This window comes from Fringilla coelebs, assembly GCF_963513975.1.
Source record: "Fringilla coelebs genome assembly, chromosome: Z".
Taxonomy (NCBI): Eukaryota; Metazoa; Chordata; class Aves; order Passeriformes; family Fringillidae; genus Fringilla; species Fringilla coelebs.
The window spans coordinates 9595806-9614285 of NC_140031.1; the positions used below are offsets into that span (position 1 = coordinate 9595806).

The window sequence follows — 18480 nt, forward strand, 5'->3', positions numbered from 1 at the left end:
AGTGATCCTCTCTTCCTCAGAGCCTAAACCTGGATGAAACATCCCAGGAGAAGCAGACATGTAGGTGAGAGCTGCAGCCATGTAAGTCTCTGGTAGCATCTACCAGAAGGCCTGTCTGTTCTCTGACACTGGTGTTAGCATTAATTTTGCATTATTGGATGTTTACTGCAAACATTAGCTCTGTGTCCATCTTTGTGTTTTTATTTCCTGCCAGCATCATCCTGTGTCTGTGAGAAGCACTACTGTGCGTGGGAGGAAAGTATTTCTTTTGATCATTTTTATAATCTTCTAATTGCTATTCTTACACCTTGAAAGAAGTGAAGTTCCTGATGTTTCTGTGTAGCTGTCTCATTGCTCATACTCTTGTTCTAACTTCATTTAACCCACATTTCTCACTTTCCCTCCTGTGCTCCCACGTGCCTTTGCAGTCTGCTCCAAATCCATTATCACCCCACAGTAACAAATGCTGAGGTAAGGTAGGCAAAAGCCACTGTGAATACCACTTTCTAGAGTCTGAAAGTCAGTGGTGGGGGCCCTGGAGTCCAGAGCAATCCTAGGATCCCAGGATGCAATTTTTAGGGTGCAGCAATCACCAGGGATGCCTGAATGAGTTATGAGATGTGTAGTGCTGACCAAGGGTGCTTGGGCCAAGGTTTTCAGAACAAGTGGTTGATATGTGAGAGCATTAGATCATTTTTTAATCTCTCAGACTCATCCTGGATCACTGCTCTCTTTTGTGGTTTCTCCCTCTCCTTGCTGCTTTAGCTGCCTGCTGATGTCTGTGTTGGATTATCTGATCTGTAGAAAGGAAGGCAAGAGGAAAACCCCTTCCAGACTTGTGTTGGAGGTGCTTGTAGACTGGACCTTGGGGTTAGGTGAGGCAGAAGAGCTGGGTTTGTCCTTTGCTCTCCCATGTCAAATGCTGGTGAACATCTACAAGAAGGATGAAGAGAGACTTTTGACATGAGCAGAGAGTGATGGGACAAGAGGGAAAAGCTTTAAACTGAAAGATGGCATGTTTAGACTAGATATTAGGAAGAAATTCTTTATTGTGAGGGTGGAGAGGCGCTGGAAGAGGTTGGTCAGAAATTGGCCCATCCCTGGGAGTGGTGCTCAAGGCCAGGTTGGATGGGGCTTTCAGCAGCCTGCTCCTACGAGGGCTGGAACAAGATTTTCTTTAAGGTCCTTTCAGCTCAAATCATTTTGTTATTCCTCTGGCTCTGTTATTTTGTGAATGCAGGGAGAGTGGGGCTCTTAGTGCCTTGCCTGTGCAGTGCCCTGCCTCTGTGGCTCCTGGCACTGTGGCAGTCACGCTGTTTTGAATTGCAGCAGGTAATAAGCAGGTAAATGACACAGATACTGTGACAGAGAGATATGATCCCCTCCCAGACCACAGTAGAGACCAGTTTCAGCTGAGGTTTCACCATCAGACAAAGGTCAACAAAAGTCAGTGTGCTGTATGGGACCTATTTGACCAATGCCAGTGGCTCCCTGTGGTCCCACTGAGGTCATCCACCCCTTTTCACCAGGGAAATCCTAGTGTACGTAAGTAGTTGCATATTTTGGCATGTCCCCCTGGCACCATTAAAAGGGCTTAGGACCTCATGGAGTCTCCTGGATTTTGGAAAGGAATGACTGTTGCTGCTTTTATGTTGCAATCTGCTCCTCTTTCCAGTCTCTTCCTGGACATTTGTGTGTGTCTGTTGCAAGATCTTGCCATGTTTGGTTCTTGAAGGAAAGTCCAATGTACCTAAAAGGAAGCAAAGATGTTCAATCCAGTGTGAGAAGATAGACTGCTCTTGCCAGAGTGCAGTGCTTCCCTTCAGACCCTGTGCGGTTTTCCTGTGAACACACAGTGCCATCTGCAGTGAGGTCTTTGTTTGGCCCAAATCCTGTGCAGCCCTTCGGCCTCTTGACTGAAATCAGTTACTCTCTACAGATATCTTTGAGAGGGGTCAGGTGAAACCACAAGTGTTGTCCCAGGAGCCTGCATGGAGGGTGATGTGTTTGTTTGACTTTGTGATGGTTTGTTTCCCAGAAGAAGGACCTCGTGCTCAGGGACTTGTGCTGACAAGGAACCAGTCTGTTTGATCCTTGTCAACACATGAAATCTTCAGTCAAACCAAGGATGCTTAAAATAACCACTGCCTTTCCCGAGAGGTGACTTCCTTTGTGGTTTTGTCTCTCTGTAGGTATCTGAATTCCCTCATGAGAAGTGTCCTCCCTGCCTCTCATGTGCAGCCCTACCTGTTCATGGGTGGTACCAGCTTCACTGATGCCCTGAAGAGTATTCCTCACCATGGATAGTCCACTCAAACTGACTGGTGAGACGCTGATTGTCCATCACATTCCCCTGGTGCATTGCCAGGTCCCCGATAGACAGTGCTGCTCCGTGAGCAAAAGGACCAACCCCTTCTGCCAGCCAGAGCTCAGCATTACACGGACCTCTGCCCTTCCAGACAGAGACCTCTCACAGACTGACTCCTTGGTGTACAGCAGCTTTCTCCAGACCTCTGAAACCTCAGCAGAGGCCTCAGATCACAAAGAAAGAAAAGCAAGGGATCTGATTGTCCCTAGTGTCAGTAAGCGACACAACCCTTTCCTTCTGAGTGAGGGTGAAGACCTCAGTATTTTTGGGGATGACTTGGGTCAAAAATCTTTCCACCTTCACAACTCACTCGTTGATGGCAAGCCTCCCTTCAATCTGCAGGATCTGGCCTTGCCCCCTTTCCACCTCCACGACTCCAACCACATTGTGAAATCCTGGAACATGGCCAGCCGGTCTGGTGTGGTGGACGGGCAAGAGGACAAACTCGGCAGTGACGACATCCAGAAGAGGAACAATGCGAACAGGTGCCATCAGGCCTCGGAACGCATGGAGCTGGATGAATGCAGCTGCCATCGTGGCAGCTCCTCCAACTTCTCCTTCGACAGTGGTGACCAGGAGTGGAACCAGAACATGGGTGAGCCACTGAGGAATCAGGATGCCCTGCACAGGACATGCAGTTGTTCCAGCTCAGAGATCCAGCACTGTCGCTGCTACAGTTCATCAAGTCAGTCTGAAGTGATTGACCAACAGATGGGTTACATAAGTGACTCTTCTTGCAACAGTTCTGATGGGGTCCTGGTGAACTTCAGTGCTCTCTACAACAAAATGAATGGTCAGCCTCAATCCAACCTGAATTCAGCTAACCTGTCCTGTGACTCTTCCTTCTGCAGCCACTCAGACACAGGAGCTTTTTACCTGGATTTACACTCATCACCCACTGAATCCAAGATGTCTTGTGAGTCGCATAACCCAGAAAGTTCAGGGAAGGTGTGTGGGTGTCAACACTCCTCCTCACCTGTCCTTGATGCTAACTGCAATTCCTACCACCTCCACTGTGAGCCTTGCACATCGGAGAGCTCAGACCTCACTGCCTGCTTCCAGAGCCAAGCACGGCTTGTTGTGGCTACTCAGAATTATTATAAGTTAGTCACGTGTGACTTGTCTTCCCAGTCATCCCCCAGCCCTGCGGGATCTTCCATAACTAGCTGCTCAGAAGACCAGACCAAGGGTAGCCCAGCCCAGCCCACAGAATACTATCTGTTCAGAAGGCCCGACCTGAGACAAGAAGGCAATGTAGAGTGCAGTGAAGAGGAGCCAAAGGGAGAATCCAGCCAGAATATGATTGAGGGTCAGGTCTATGTCAATGTGTCACCACCGAACCTCAACACAAGCCGGCAGCGCTCCAGGAGCTATGATCAGAACCTGGACAGGAGTCCTGGAAGCAGGCTGGGCTCCTTGGAGCGCATGGTGAGCTGCCCAGTCAAGCTGAGTGAAAGTCCAGCAATACCCATTCAGAGCTCTCCCCCCAAGAGAGTGACATCGTTCGCTGAACTGGCTAAAGGACGGAAAAAGAACGGCACCTCCCCACCGCACCGCTCCAGTGGTGATTCTTCCCTGGAGTTCTCTCCCATCCCTGAGACTCAGCGGGATTGCCCAACCTTCCTTGAAGAAAGAGCTCGGCGCAGCCAGAGTCTTCCACCCATGCCCTTCATCCATGGCCTGAACCGGAGCTGCGAGGGCTTCTGTTTGAATCATGCTTTTGGGGACAGCCAGGCTTTGTGTTCCACCAAAGAGTCCGTCTCCAGTGAGAAGGCCCCCAGTGGGCATGGGGCAGGTGAGCAAGCCTCTCTCTCCCTGCTGACGGAGGCAGATGCCAGCTTCTCGGGTGGCTCTGCCAGTGGCCACGGACAAAAAGATGTTAGAGCCCGAGCAGACGGTAAGGAGCCAAACAAGGCAGAAGGGAGAAGTAAAAAGGAAGGCAGCTCATTGGGATATGATGGGAGCAGCAGGGAAACCTGCATGGTGATAAGAGACCAGTGTCGGGGCAGTTTGGTTGCTGGTCTGCCAGTCCCTGGGACAAAGCCTTGCTGTGCTTTGTCACAGAAGACTTTCAGTCTCATATCAGGTGTCTTGTCCTTGTATTTGTAAAGCCTCCTGAGGGTTTGTTCATACCTCTCACGTTGTGTTAGCAAGGACATGGCATTAATATTGAGAGAGTCTGTGCAGCTTGAAGGGTTGTATCCCTTCCAGGGCATTTACTGTGTTTGTCCATGAAAATCACCTGCCCTTAGCTCCTAAGACAGAGATGTTAAAATGCTCAGAAGAGTCATAGTCACAGCCTTTGTTTTTTGAGATATGTGGGGAAGAGGCATAGCCAGCAGTCTCCTTTCCATGCAGGTCCTGGAAGCTCACACAGTGTCTGCCAGGTCTTAACAGTGTGAGTCCCGCAGAGTCTAAGCTGTATGTCTCTGCTGGAATATCCTGGTCATGTCCCCCACAGTGCTGTGGATTGCAGCAAAGGTTCCCAGGGAAAGCCACTGTCACAGTTACCTCTGTGGGGAAGCCTGTAATATGTGAGTTGTATTCCACCTTGCTGATATTGATTTGTTCTCATGAGGAAGCTGTGTGACATTCCCTTTGGAAATATGGCCATTTCAACAGCACTGTGGGAGACCTCTGTCTCTGCCCTAGGCAGATATTATACCTGCTTCACAGGTAAAAGCCCTTTTAAAATACCTCTAACCAGACCACTGCAGTAAATAAGCCCTACTATGTCAAAAAATTGTTGTGCCCTTAACAGGCTGTCTCCACTTAATGCTCTGAAAATTTCTAGCAGGAGGTAAGAACATATGGTATATTGCCATGGCAGGGGCAGAAGAGATTTTGGCCTTTGGAGCAAAAGGTTTTTAGTTATTGTCCTGTTTGTTTATTGAGCCTTGAATGTGCTTGGTGTGGAATGGCAGTGAAGGCAGGTCTCTGCTGGGAGAGGGCAGCATGGCAACAGCCCTCTTAGCTTCAGAGGAAGGGCTTGGAAGGAGCAGGCCCTGCTAGGGAAGAGGGAGCAGACAGGAGCTTTCAGGGTAATATATCCCAGCAGCTGCTGCCCACCATCCCAATGGGGTCCCTCCTTCTGCACTGTGACAGCAAGGCAGGCAACAGGGCTGTGCAGGAAGCTCCTGCCTGCAACTGGAGATGGAGCCATATCTGCTGTGCTCCAGCCCAGAGCAATGGGCAAGCCTAGAGGCTCTGAGAGGCACTCGAGGGAAAGCAAGCCCTGCTAAAAGCAGGCTACAGGGAGAAAAGTCTGGAATACCCCACAGGCAGCGGGGCAGATCAGGGATCTCAGTCAGCCCCATATATGCACCCAGTGCTCTCTGTGTTTTGCACTGAATGCACAGTGTGTCACGCTTCAGATGTGTCCCTCAGGATATTTGTGGCTCCATCAGGAGCTGGAGGCATGTAGATCAGCCCACCACACTCCCTCAGAACATCCTAGCACATCATTTGCTGGAGCAGACTGGCACTTTCCAGGGTTGGAGCTGGAATGTTGGGAATGTCCTGTTTAGGTCTGGTAGAGGCATGAAGGATGAAGGAAGCTCTGTGTTCCAAAGTGGGGGTAGTTACAGTGAAAAGAATAGGGAGGGAGAAAGGGAAGGAGGCAGCCTTTGCAACAGCACCAATATATTGTGATGCAGGATGCAGAGCTGCAGTGCTATTGCATGTAATGCTTGTGCTGGGCTGTGCAAGGCCACAGTGCATGTGGGAGGGGACAGTCCTTTGGGGTGAGAAATCTGACTCTACTACAAAATGTTGGGCCTTTACTTTGTGGTACTGCTTGGGCAGAGGCAGCTCAAGGGCAGGCACTTGATCCCATGGCTTTGTGCTGTCCAGGCAGCAAGAGATTGGGAAAGGATGTGAAGCTGGTGACCCTACCAGGACAGACAAGGTCCTGGTGCAGTGCTGTGCTCTTCCAAACAGCTGGAACTCTGCACTTGGGGCCGCATATCTTTTATCTTGCCAGCTCTTGATGTGTGTAACAAGTTCAGATTTGAACCACTCTGTAACTGGCCTCTAGCTCATCCTCTTCCTCCTGCAACAGAAAGCACATTCCCTTTTGCTGGTATTCTGCTTGGCTGAGGATGATTGTTGCTCTGCCCATTCCTCATGCTTTCTTCCCCGTTCTCTCCCTGAAGGTGGTGGCACAGATAGCAAGCCTGTGGTACGCTACAGCAAGGACCAGCGTCCCACGACTCTGCCCATCCAGCCCTTTGTTTTTCAGCACCATTTCAGCAAGCCACCCAAGGCACGTGCCCTGCACAGTCATTTTGCCTCCAGCCTTTCCCAGCTCTACAGCTTGTCCAGCAACCGGCCTACCAGCCAGCAGATCTCCACTTCCCAGTCCTCAGCCTTGGCCACCTCGGCAGAGCAGGCAGCGGTGGCGGGGAGCCAAGCCCATGGCACGCTCGTGACCCAGCAGCGCTCAGCAGACGGAGCTGCCTCGCGCGGTGATGGGGCCATCAAGAAGCCTGGCCCCGAAACAACCCGTCCATCCCCGCTGGGCAGTTACTCCCCCGTGCGATGCAACGTGCCTTTCTTCCAAAGCGTGGACTCCTCTTCCTCGCCCACCTCTGAGAGAGCTGAAGACAGCCAGCCCCCCAGAAGCAGGTCCTGCCCCATCTCTGCTAACCTGCTTCCCACGAGGTCATCACCTGCTGTCAGTGCCATGCAGCCCTCCAAAGCCACCAAAGCTGACACCCTGAGGCAAAAGGAGAACCCCAAGCTGATTCCCAAGAAGGAGGCCCTGCTTGAGCCAAGCCCACCACTCTCTGAATACCGACTCCACAGTGGGTCCCTCCCACCCCTCTCGGTGGGTGGCATGTCCATGAACAGAGTAGGAGGCCATGCAGATTCACACTGGAGAAGTGGCAGTGAGACCAGCAGCTCTGGTCCCCTGAGCAGCATGGGAATACGGCCTGTCAATGGTAGGTACCCATCCTCCAGGACCTGCTAGTCTGGAGCATCTACAGCTCCCTCTATCTATGTCTCTGCTCCCTATAGTGCCACCATTTCCTGTAGCCACAGACCAGGATAAAATTGCATCTGGATGCTGCAGGAAGGCCTGCAATAAGAGCATCTCCCTCCAGTCCCAACTCCTACACTGTGTCTCCAGAGAGGGCAGTGTGGGCTGCTGGTCTTACAGCACCCCATGCCAGGTGCTTGCACCCCAAACCTGCTGCCTCTGTGCCTGCAGCCACGAGGGCACCCAAGCTCCTGCCCTGCTTTGCCAGGCAGTGGCATCCACCTGTCTCCATGTGCGTGTGCTAATGTCCTGAAATGCTGCTGGACCTCTGAGTAATGTGCTGTCTCTCTTTCTCTGTCCTCTGTCTTTCTCTTACTCTCCCTTCCCGTTTCCCTCCCACATCCTCCTGTGTGCTCTCGTCATCCTGTCTGGTGCTCACTGCCCGTGGCATCCCAGCGAACCACCTCTCCCCCCAAGCGCTGAAGTGGCGGGAGTACAGGCGGAGGAACCCCCTGGGTCTGGACCGCGTTTCAGGGCTGCCCAGCTTAGCAGGCAGCCTGGACAGGAGGCAGCAAGAGCCTCGGCTGAACCGGGGCAACCCCATCTTTGAGCTCCCTGGCGCTCTCAGCACCAGCCATTTCCACTGCAAGCTGAACGGTGCGCACCACCTTTCTGCCGGGGCATCTTGGGAGGTGACCTTGGGACTCAGGCTCAGTTTCCTTGAGGCTCAGGTTAAGCTTGGATTCATCACTGCTCTGCCTGCTCAGAGCAGGAGGGATGATACATCTCTTCACAGCAAGGCTGAAGGGTTCAAGAGGAAGGTGAAAATCCCTTCACTGGTTCAAATCTTTGTGGAGCCTTCCTTCTCCATGATGTGAAAGCAGTTGGGTCCACCTCTGAGCTGGATTGAAGGGCAAAGTGAATGGCCCAAGAGCCCACTTAGACCTCAATAAGTGCTCCTAGACTGTGGTTAGCTTGAGGAGTTTGGGCCCTTGGAGATCTCAGATCTGTGCCCCAGCCCTGACAATGTGCTGGGTGCTGAACTGTAGATTTCCTGAGGCAGCTGACAACACTAAAGACTTTCACAGGACTCTGTCTTCTGCAGGCTTTGCCCTTAAAGTCTTCCCTGTCCTCCAAAACCTGTGCAGGAAGGGCTGACAGGGGCAGGCTGCTTTTGACTGAACCTCCGAGACTCCTGTGGGGAGAACAGTGTGGTCTGTCTGTGGGAGGAAGAGCATTCTGCAGGGCTAACCTCAAGCCATGGAGGGAATTCCTCAAAGCCTTATACCTAACTCCACCAACCCAAGCAGTTTCTCGATCTTTCTTCAAGGGAAAATGCATAGCACAGAGTCAAACAGATGGAAGTCAAGCACATGGGAAAACTCCTATGTATGTCACCCCTTGAAAAGAGAGGCCATCCCAGAGAGAGCAGGCAACAAACATGCAGGTTGTTGTCTGTGGATGCCTGTGTGCAACAAGTAATGATTTTCTCTGTGCTGACTTCTGACCCTGCTTGCAGCAGCAAGGGGAATCTGGTGCAGCAAGGTTTCCCTTAGCCCTAGCCCATGAGAGTGAACCTTCCACAGCATTTTCCAAAACCTGTGGGCCCCCAGTCAAGCTGGAGGTGGTACTGGGTAGGCCATGGGGATCAGTTATGCAGGCACACATTGCAAACCACTGCTGGGGTAGCAACAAGGCTGGAGCCTCGCCGTCCCAGCAGAGGACAGGTGGCATGAAGACTGCTGCTTCGGTGTGTGGGACTGGGGCTGATTCTTGTCCCCTCTGTCTTATGCCTGCAGGGCAGTCTATGAGGCAACTCCAGCTTACCTACAATGACTTTTTCCCCGACTACTTCTCACTAGCGGAGAAGCCTCCTGCTGAGTTCTGCCTCTCCCCAGATGGCAACACAGAGTCCATCTCCATCGACTTGCTGCAGAAGAAGGGTGAGTCCATACATCTCTGTTGGACCATGTAATGTGCCATGGATTGTGCTTGAGCTGCTTCTCCCAGGAAATATGATTAGAAAGGATCTTAGGTGCACAGGAATGGGCAGAGAGAGCAGGCAGGCACAGGAGTGTGACCCTAAGGCAGGGCATGTTGCCACCCCAGGCTCTGTGTACAAAGGTAAACCTGTGTGTATCTGTATGATGTTGCAATGTGGTGACCTGAGATTTTGTAATTTAGGTTAAAAGTCTGTTCAGTCCTACATAAGTAGTATAAAATTGTATCAATTATATAAAAAGGTGGAAGAAAAGACTCCAGAGCCGGACAAGATACGGCTGTGGTGGGATCCATGCTAGGGGCAGGGCTGGCAGGACTTGACACCTGATTTGTTATCATTTCAGGGGTGAGGGATGTGCAGAAAGGTTCCTATGCCTTTTGCAGCTATGTGCTCATGATTACCAGGTGGCAGCTTTCCCTTCTGTTTCAGTTCTGTTCTCACATTATCCTGGTGCAGGTGACAGATTATACACCACTGGCTTGTTACTGAAAGTCATGACAGAACCTGCCAAATGCAAGGTTTCTGCCCTGCCAGCCTGTGGGAGGTGACCTGTGGGAATATTGACACATTGTCCTACTGGCAGTCTGATACGTGAGTGCTGGAGCCAGCAGGAAGAGTTTTGGGGAGGATTTAGGAGGGTCTCTGCATGTTTTTTGGCAGTGAGGGCTTGTGTGTAGACATGGGCTAGCAGTGCCCCTATCTGATTACTTCCAGGAGTGTTTTGTCAGAGTCCATCCCAGCAGCCCCTCAGGCAGCTCTTTGACCTGTTGTTTTCCACTAGGTCTTGTGAAGGCTATCAACACTGCTGTTGACCTGATTGTGGCTCACTTTGGAACCAGCAGGGATCCAGGGGTGAAGGTATGTCTTGCATCCAACTCCATTCTGGGTTGCACGGAGAGTACAGAGCAAGATTGCCTCTCCATTTTCTTCCAGTCAATATCTAAAGGTTATGTAACGAAGGCAGAAGTACCAAGAACAAATCAAACAAAGGTGATGGCACACTGTGCAGCACATAGTAAATTTATGACAATTCCTGCTGCATGATGCAGTATATAGATGTATTTAAAGGAAGATCGGAGAAACACAGGGAAATTATGTTTATTAAACACATAGGAATAATGTCCAGCTTAGACTCTGAGTTGTAAGTAGTTGTAGGCTGTGAAAGTATAAAGGACAAGTATTAAGTATGTTTATTCTGGTTTAACTCTTTCTTTATGTACTTACTATGGCTCTTTGTAAGAAGAAACATAAGACCAGCTACCCTTTGATCTGATGCAGCACACCAGCTCTTTTTTCTCACACAGTGGAGAGATGTGTCTCACTCCTTCCTATGTCCCATGACTCTGGTCTGGCCCTGGTGCCAGGGTACAGTGCAGTGTTCCCCATCCCTCAGCATCTCACATTTTAATATGAGATATCGTATAATATTAATAATGTATATATTGCATATATGTATATTAATAATTTAATAATGTATATATGTATATTAATAATCGTATAATAATTAATAATATTAAAAAGTGCGTCAGACTTCACCCATCTGGGGCAGTTGGTCACACCCTTGGTAGCCTTACCATGAATACATTAGGGTATTTAGAGTACATCTGAGGGGCTAGCTGAGTTAGGCCCTTGCTTCCCTCATTTCCAATTTCTGGAATAACACAGAAGTGCATCGAGGTTGCCCTGGGGCTGGCTGTATTTGGCCGGTGCTCCCTCATCCCCTGTTTCTGGAATAACACAGAAGCAAAGCAATTTTGCTTGTGTTTGTACCAGGCATTGTTTGCAGTCCTGTGACACCCAGCATGTTTGTGCTGCCTCCTCTCAGTGCTGAATGCTTGGGCAGGCAATGTGGGCAGCAATGTGACACTATTTGGACATGATGACTCCCCTGGCATGCCATCCCCAAGGAGAAACCTGACTGGGACAGATTCCAAACCCATTCAATCTTATCTCAGAGCCCAGTGTAATTTTGTCCTAATTACGGCTGTTGCTGATGCAGAGATTGCTGTGCAACATAACCGGAGCTGTTGAGATTCCCATGGCTTTTTAGGGCTTCACTGTGAATTTCCAATATTTGCAGTATAAGTTTGGGGAATATTGCAACATTCCCCCAGTACTTTGCTTATCAGACAATGCTGTGGTTTTAGCCTTGGGTTTCTTTATACATCAGTGTGACAGGGGTTGAGCATTCACCTGTCAAAAGGCAGCATCCATCCCTGCTGCTGCCATGCTCAGTGGATCTGATGGGATTATTCCTGAGCCAAGTTCAGTTTCAGTTCAGGGCTTTTGTGAACCTGTGCCAACTGGTCAGTATAATTCCAGCTCAGCTGGTAAAATCTGTGCCCTGAGCACCACTGCCTGACCCATTTGGATAGACCCCTTGGCAGCTCAAAGACTGTAAGCAGCAGAATGTGTCCCTGCTCTGCTGGTGCTGGGCTCTTACATTCTTCCTATTCACCTCAGTCTGAGCTCTGGCCATCCATTTTGCCCTTATCTGTTTATTTATACTAATCTCTAGGAGTTAGAGCTTGACGTGTCACTGAGTTAAGTGTTCCATAACCCCTCAGTGCTGGTAGTTCTATGTGGGTTGGTGGTTTCCAATCCAAAATTAGCTGCATGAAAATCTACAGCAGCAGGAATATCCCCAGCTCTTTTCTTCCTCCAGCAGGAGAGCCTTGTTATCCCTCTTGGGAGAACCAGGCATCCTTTCTAATTGGGATATCCTCTTTGCAGTCTAAGATATTCTCTTTTCAAGTTACTGCCTCTTCCCAGCATGGGGAAGAGCTTGCAGAGAGCAATCCAGAACTGGTGTATGAAGCATCAGGAGTGAAAGCAAAGACCCTGCATGTTCAAGGAGCTGCCTGGATGTTGCTTGCTGGGTGTCTGTAGTGGGACTGTTTCCATCTATACCTTGAAAATGGTTAGCAACACTCTCCCTGTTGCCTGTTGTCCATTAGGCCAAACTTGGGAACAGCTCCGTGAGCCCCAATGTGGGGCATCTCATCCTGAAATACCTGTGCCCAGCTGTCCGGGACATTCTGAGTGATGGGCTCAAGGCTTACGTCCTGGACATGATCATCGGCCAGAGGAGGAACATCCCCTGGAGTGTGGTGGAGGCATCTACTCAGCTAGGTATGGATGTTGTGCAGCAGTGCCCGTGGTAGTTGTGGTTGGGAGGTGCTGGGGAAGGTTGGCTCTCAGGATGAGAGTGCAAAACACCCATTTTCCTGCTTGGAGCAGGGTGCACATGTACCATCTCTTGCAAGAAGGCAGGGATACTGCGCTGTTCTTTCCAAGTATTTATTGTCATTTCCCCTGAAATTTGCAAATTCTCCCATAACGGGCCAAACCAATAAAAAAGGAAGGAAAAAACCCCAACAAAATTAATTCCACATTGGTTTCTGCATCATACTGGGAAGCCTCATAGCCTGGCTATGGCAAATCTTCAGCTCTGCAGTTATCTCTATGATTGCAGACACCCCAAATTATAAGCACACACCGCAATATTCTCTTTACACACTGATTTTGAGCCAGTGGCTGTGATTGTCACTGAAGTGTGGGAGGCAGGTCCTGGTAATGAAACTCTCCCAGAGTTTTGGAGTGGTGGTCTGGGTTAGATAACAGCCCATCTCCCATGTGTAGTCTGTGTTGGTATGGAGTGAGCTCACATAGGCATGGTGGAGAGGTGGTGCACACACAGACATGGACACCCAGACAGTGTCTGTCTTGCCTTGATGCTCCATCCTGTGGTGCAGTTTTGGCTTTGCTTACCACAGCTAACCTCAACAATTTGCTTCTCTCCACAGGGCCCTCTACAAAGTTGCTGCACAGCCTCTACAGCAAGATCAGTCAGTACACAGAGCTCACCAACCACACCATGCGGTTCAACGCATTCATCTTTGGCCTCCTCAAGTAAGCAGGACCCCTGGGGTGGCTGCACATCCCTGTCCAGGGCTGGCGGCAGCTGTTGGTCCTAGACTGCAGGCAGGCACAACTGACCATGAAAAAAACCTTAGAATCTGGGAAGCACTTCCCAGAAGCAGGCTGGGAAAGGAAGAAGCCGTAAGCCTCAGAGAACTCCTTCCAGGTCAGGAGTGAGAACAAGTGGCTGTAGCCAAGTTAAGAACTGGGTCAGTCTGTTTTAGCCCCAAAACATCAGGGGAGAAATCTCTGTCTGTCTTCATATGAGGTTAGACATATGTATGAGCTACTCTTGGAAATTCCTCTTTAAACCACTGTTTCCTGGAGCTGCAGTGGATCCCAAGGCATGAGGTTCTGAAGGAGAAATTGCCCTGGTACAGGACTCCAGACTGGCCCTTCTAGTTTGTATAAGGAATGTGCACACTCTGCTGTGTATAACAGAGGAAGGCAGCAACATGTTTTTGTGGTTGAAGGGATAAGCACTGCTATGATGGTGTTTCCCTGCTCCTCTCTGGTGGACAGCAAGAGCTCTGGCAGTAGCAACAGAGTTCCCAAGATCTCCAGATATTGTAGAATTCCTCCAGGCAGGAAAAAGGTCTGCCCTGATGTCCCCACACAGAGTGACCCCATTCTTCCCCACTGGCATATTTTGGGCTGAGCCATCAGTGCTGGTCTTAGTTTTGTAGATAATTTGCGTCTTCCACAGCAGCCTCTTCTCAGCAGGACAAAGCTCTGTCAAGGACGTAGGAGGAGAACAGTGAGGAATCTTGCTGCAAACACTGTTGTTCATGGTTACAGTTACATATGTAGAGCCATGTAGATAGACATCGAGCCCTTCAGTGACAGGCTGGGTGTCTGCATCAGGGCATGCTGATGGGACCGAGCCGCTGTCCTTTCCCTGAGGTACACAAGCTCATGCTTTGTAAATGCCCTTTTCTTGACACACTTCTTGTGGCAGAACAATGAGGATGAATGGGGTTAATAGATTTTCACTGTTTCTTTCTTACCCTGCTAATTTTCCATTCCTGCAGTATCCGGTCCTTGGAGTTCTGGTTCAACCACCTTTACAACCATGAAGGTAAGCACCTAAGGCTGTGGGCTGCAGTGGGAGCCAAACTCTGCACTCAAGTAGAGCATGGGATAGAAATGTGTGGCTCTTGTTGCTCTCTTGGCTTGCGCTGCTCTTCTCTGCCCTGAGGTGAAGAATTAAGCTATTACATAGTGTCAATGTAGCAGGGAAATTCCAGGTGGAAGTCCAAGCATCATGCAGTTCCTGAATCTGGGCTTTGATTCTCCTTCCCACCCACAGCTAATACCCAAGGCTTTCAGTGCAGATCCCTCAATCTATCAGCAGGAGATCAGATCTATGCCTCCCCAAATTTCTATGTTCCTTGCCCAGTGCCTGAGAGTTTTGTATGCCTGGAGATGTGCAAACTTACCCAAAACTTTTCAGGCATGGAAAATAGGAAGAAATGGAACAGAAAACCTGACATACAAAAAGCAGATTTTACTGGATGTGTCTGTTTTATAGTAGAATAGAATAGAATAGAATAGAATAGAATAGAATAGAATAGAATAGAATAGAATAGAATAGAATAGAATAGAATAGAATAGAATAGAATAGAATAGCATCTGAGCTTCTCCTGGCTTTCTGAAGCAGTACACAGCCATCTATTAGACTATCATTAAGACCTGAAAGTGTGAGCAAAAGCTGGGGCTGTCAGGTTATTCGCATTTTTTCTTCCATGGCATTTGGTGGCAGAGGTCATCTGGGCTGATAGTCTGCCAGGCATGTCCTGGCTGCAGGTGCAACTGGAAAGCTCTGTCTGGGCCAGTTTGCTGAGAGGTCACAGAGCATCTGGTTCTCCCTGACCCAGGCCTGAGTCTCACACTGTGACCAAAAACTGGTGCGCATCTCCTTTCCTCACAGCTTCAGCTTCGTGGTGGCTTGGCAATGGTGGCAAGAGTGTCTCCTCTAATTGATGTCTTTTTACCTACAGACATCATCCTGGCACACTATCAACCAGTGGGCTTCTTGTGCCTGTCTCACAGTGTGTGCCAACCTCTTTTTGAGGAGCTCCTGCTCCTACTCCAGCCTCTCTCCCTGCTGCCCTTCAACCTAGACCTCCTCTTCGAGCACCACCTGATGCAGATGGGCAAAGAGCAGCAACAGCAAAAGGAGCTTCTGCGTGTGAAGCAGGACCTGCTGCTTTCCGTGCACTCCACCTTGCAGCTGATGCGGACCCGGGGCAGCAGTGAGGATCCTGATGGCTGCAGCACCGCCCCTGAAACATGCCAAGAGGGTGCCAGAGATGGTGACATCTCACCAGGGCACAGCCCACAGCAAGCTCTGTGTGAGAAGAGGGTCAAGGGAGTGGGGGCATCCTGCGGAGAAGGTGACAGGGAGGAAGAGCAGAGCAAGATGCGGGAGAGCACGTGGGAGGGGAAGAAGGACAAGCAGGCAGGCTGGTGGTACCAGCTCATGCAGACCTCTCAGATTTACATTGAGAGCTCAGCCGAAGGCTCAAAGTTCATCCGCTCTGAGAAGAAGAAAGCGGCTTTGAATCCTGCACCCAGGTCAGTGGAGACACACAAAGTACCACCTCCCCGAGAAGGAGTGGTGGAGGGTGCAGAGGCTTGTCCCATTGCTGAGGGCACCTTGGAGGAGAGGCCCAAGGAAGCCAGCAAGCCAAGTCCTGAAGCCGTGGAAGAGCCCTTGGAAAAGCCCCAGCAGGTAGTGGTCGGTGAAGAGGTGAAGGAACGGAGCTGGCCCTTCTGGATGGGCAGCCCTCCAGACTCTGTGCTAACAGAGCTAAAGCGCAGCAAGGAGAAGGAGGCTCAGCAAAGAGTGGGAGCAGCAGCAGCCCCCCAGGAGGAAAGCAGCACCAGTGCATCAGAGGGCAGCCAGCCCATCAAGTGGGGACACTTGTTTGGGTCCAGGAAGGTACAAAAAGAGCCCAGACAACCAAACAGGTAAGGGCAGGGGTGGTTTGGGGCTGAGAAGGGCTGGTTAACCTGGACTATGACAGTACAGGTGGAAGTCAGGCCATGAGCTGACCTCTGGGCTACACCATGGTGGTACATCAAGGGTCTGTAACCCTGTTCAGTCCTGCCAGCCTGCTTTAATTCTTCCCATACCCTTGCTCAGTCCATCTCAAAGGCTTTCCTCTTCTGCCTGAGCTGTGTTATTGCCTTGGCATCTAAACCCTGCTACATGGCCCCATTATCACCCCATCCCTCCCAAAACCACGTGTTGAGAACAGAGCATAGAGCCATCCCTGTTGCTTACAATAGGTGTGGGGGAAGGGTGAAGTTGCCAGTAGCTGAGACCCCTGTGCACTGCCTCTCCCTTTATACACCCTTACTGCTCCTGAAAATGACATTAGAAACGTCCTTCCCAGTCCAGGCTGTGGTGTTACATCTGAGCCCTCCCTGCCTGGAGAGCCAAGGCACTGCCTGGCAGTGCACTTAGTGCATAAAGCCAAACCTCTAAGGTGTGACCTTGCCATGAGAGCACCTGCTCAGTTTCCACAGGTGCACTTTCCTGCCACTGACTGCTTCTGTCTCCTCCTTCTAGGTTGCCCTCCGGCTGGCTGAGCTTGGACAAGTCCGTCTTCCAGCTGGTGGCCCAGACAGTTGGGGCTAGCATGTGGCGTGAAGCAGCCCCGGAGCCAGACCCTCCCCATCCAGAACCACCTGAGGCACCTGCTGTGGCACAACCAGTCCGGGGGGTGTCTCCTCACCCTACCTGGTGAGTGACACAAGTGCACAATCCTGTAGGTGCTGGAATGTGTTAGGTTGAGGGTGGCACAGCTCTACCTATTGCAGTTTGTGGGGCCCCCTTTATAGTCATGGACCTGAGGATGGTTTGGGGCAGTGATGCAGCTTGTGCATCAATCCACCACAGCTCTGGAATCTGCAGGTGATGGGGAGCTGGGGAGGCAGCTGGGAGCCTGGCTGGGGAGGGAAGCAGGGGGTGTTTTCCTCTCCCCCTGGGCCTGTGGTGGTTCCTGGGTGGGGTGGGTGTCCTGAGGTGAGCTAACCCTGCTTTTCTTCTGCCAGCAGTGAGGTGAAAGCTCTTTGCCATCACATTGCCACTGAGGCAGGACAACTGAGCTTCAACAAAGGGGATATTCTGCAGGTCATCTCCAAGGTGGATGGTGACTGGCTGCAGTGCAGCCTTGGCTCCGAGAAGGGACTGGTGCCCATCATGTACGTCACCCACCCTGAGGACGAGGACTATTGACACGTTTAGGAGGCCAAGCACAGTTCCCTGGGCTGCTGAGGCTCCTCTGGGGTAGCCTACCCTGCCAGAGGAACAAACACAGCTTCTTGCTAGTTTCTTACCTTTCCTGCCATTACAGAATACAGTAACCGTAGGTGGTTCCTTCTTGCTCCTCCTTGTGCAGCTGCCAAAGGCCAACTTAGCCCCCTGGGGTCTTCTGCGAGCTGCACCTCGTATTGCCAGGCATCGCCATGCATGCAGCCACACCAGGGACCGCCTGACCCCCCCCTCCACCCCTCACTGTCTGCAGCACCCACAGGCCATGGACTTGTACATTACAGGAACCCAGGCAGTCCCTGCCAGGGCAGCGCTGCCCCGCTGTTGGATGCTGGAGGTGCAGGATGCTGGCCGTCCCCTGCCTGGGGGTGGCAGTGCAGTCTGCAGCATACATCATCCCCGGCATCCTCAGCTGAAGGGGTGGGAGCACCCTACATTGGCAGGGTCCCTGCGAGGCTGGGCTGATGGGTTGTGTTTATTGGGGCACTGCAAAGTAGGCTCCCTCAAACTGGAGCATCCCTGTCCTAGTGTGCTGTAGTGGTTCCTGCTGGGTTGTACCGGGACAAGTGTCCTGGCAGTGCCACACTGCAGGGCTGGGGCTGTGCGTGGCCACAGCCAGGGGAGGGGGCCAGGGTATGTGTGTGAGTGTGGAGCAAAGGGGTGTGTGGGGTTGTGAGGAAGGCACGGGGTTGTTCAGTGTTACGTAGGTCCAGGATGGGTAGTGCCACCCTGTGCAGAGATAGGTGCTTTGGGGGGAGGCCGTGTGCCCTCCACACTGAGCAGGGAACCAGTGCCTGGGAAGCCCTGGGATGCTCAGTGGAGGGTGCTGGAGGGGAGGGAATGAGGGCAGGGTCCCTGACTGGGCTAGGGATTTGGGGGCAGTGCTCTCAGCAAGTAGATTGAAGGTGCTCCTAGAGGGAGCTGGG

General features: G+C 51.2%; 1 protein-coding gene across 6 annotated transcripts in view; it reads left to right on the forward strand.

Moving 5' to 3' along the window:
* The window catches only part of RUSC2 (RUN and SH3 domain containing 2), a 56786-nt gene extending 38445 nt beyond the window's left edge, over nt 1–18341 (forward strand). For 3 of the 6 annotated variants that reach the window (XM_084224903.1, XM_084224902.1, XM_084224904.1), the window contains 11 exons: nt 2193–4265; nt 6523–7311; nt 7806–8006; nt 9149–9292; nt 10133–10209; nt 12309–12483; nt 13158–13263; nt 14304–14350; nt 15273–16245; nt 16850–17023; nt 17335–18341. In XM_084224903.1, coding sequence (XP_084081029.1) covers nt 2300–4265; nt 6523–7311; nt 7806–8006; nt 9149–9292; nt 10133–10209; nt 12309–12483; nt 13158–13263; nt 14304–14350; nt 15273–16245; nt 16850–17023; nt 17335–17518 — 4836 coding nt within the window. In that variant the 5' untranslated portion in view covers nt 2193–2299 and the 3' untranslated portion in view covers nt 17519–18341. The remainder of the gene's footprint in view (nt 1–2192; nt 4266–6522; nt 7312–7805; nt 8007–9148; nt 9293–10132; nt 10210–12308; nt 12484–13157; nt 13264–14303; nt 14351–15272; nt 16246–16849; nt 17024–17334) is intronic. The other 3 variants (XM_084224905.1, XM_084224906.1, XM_084224907.1) reach the window with 3 other exon arrangements.
* Nucleotides 18342–18480: the final 139 nt, after the last annotated feature.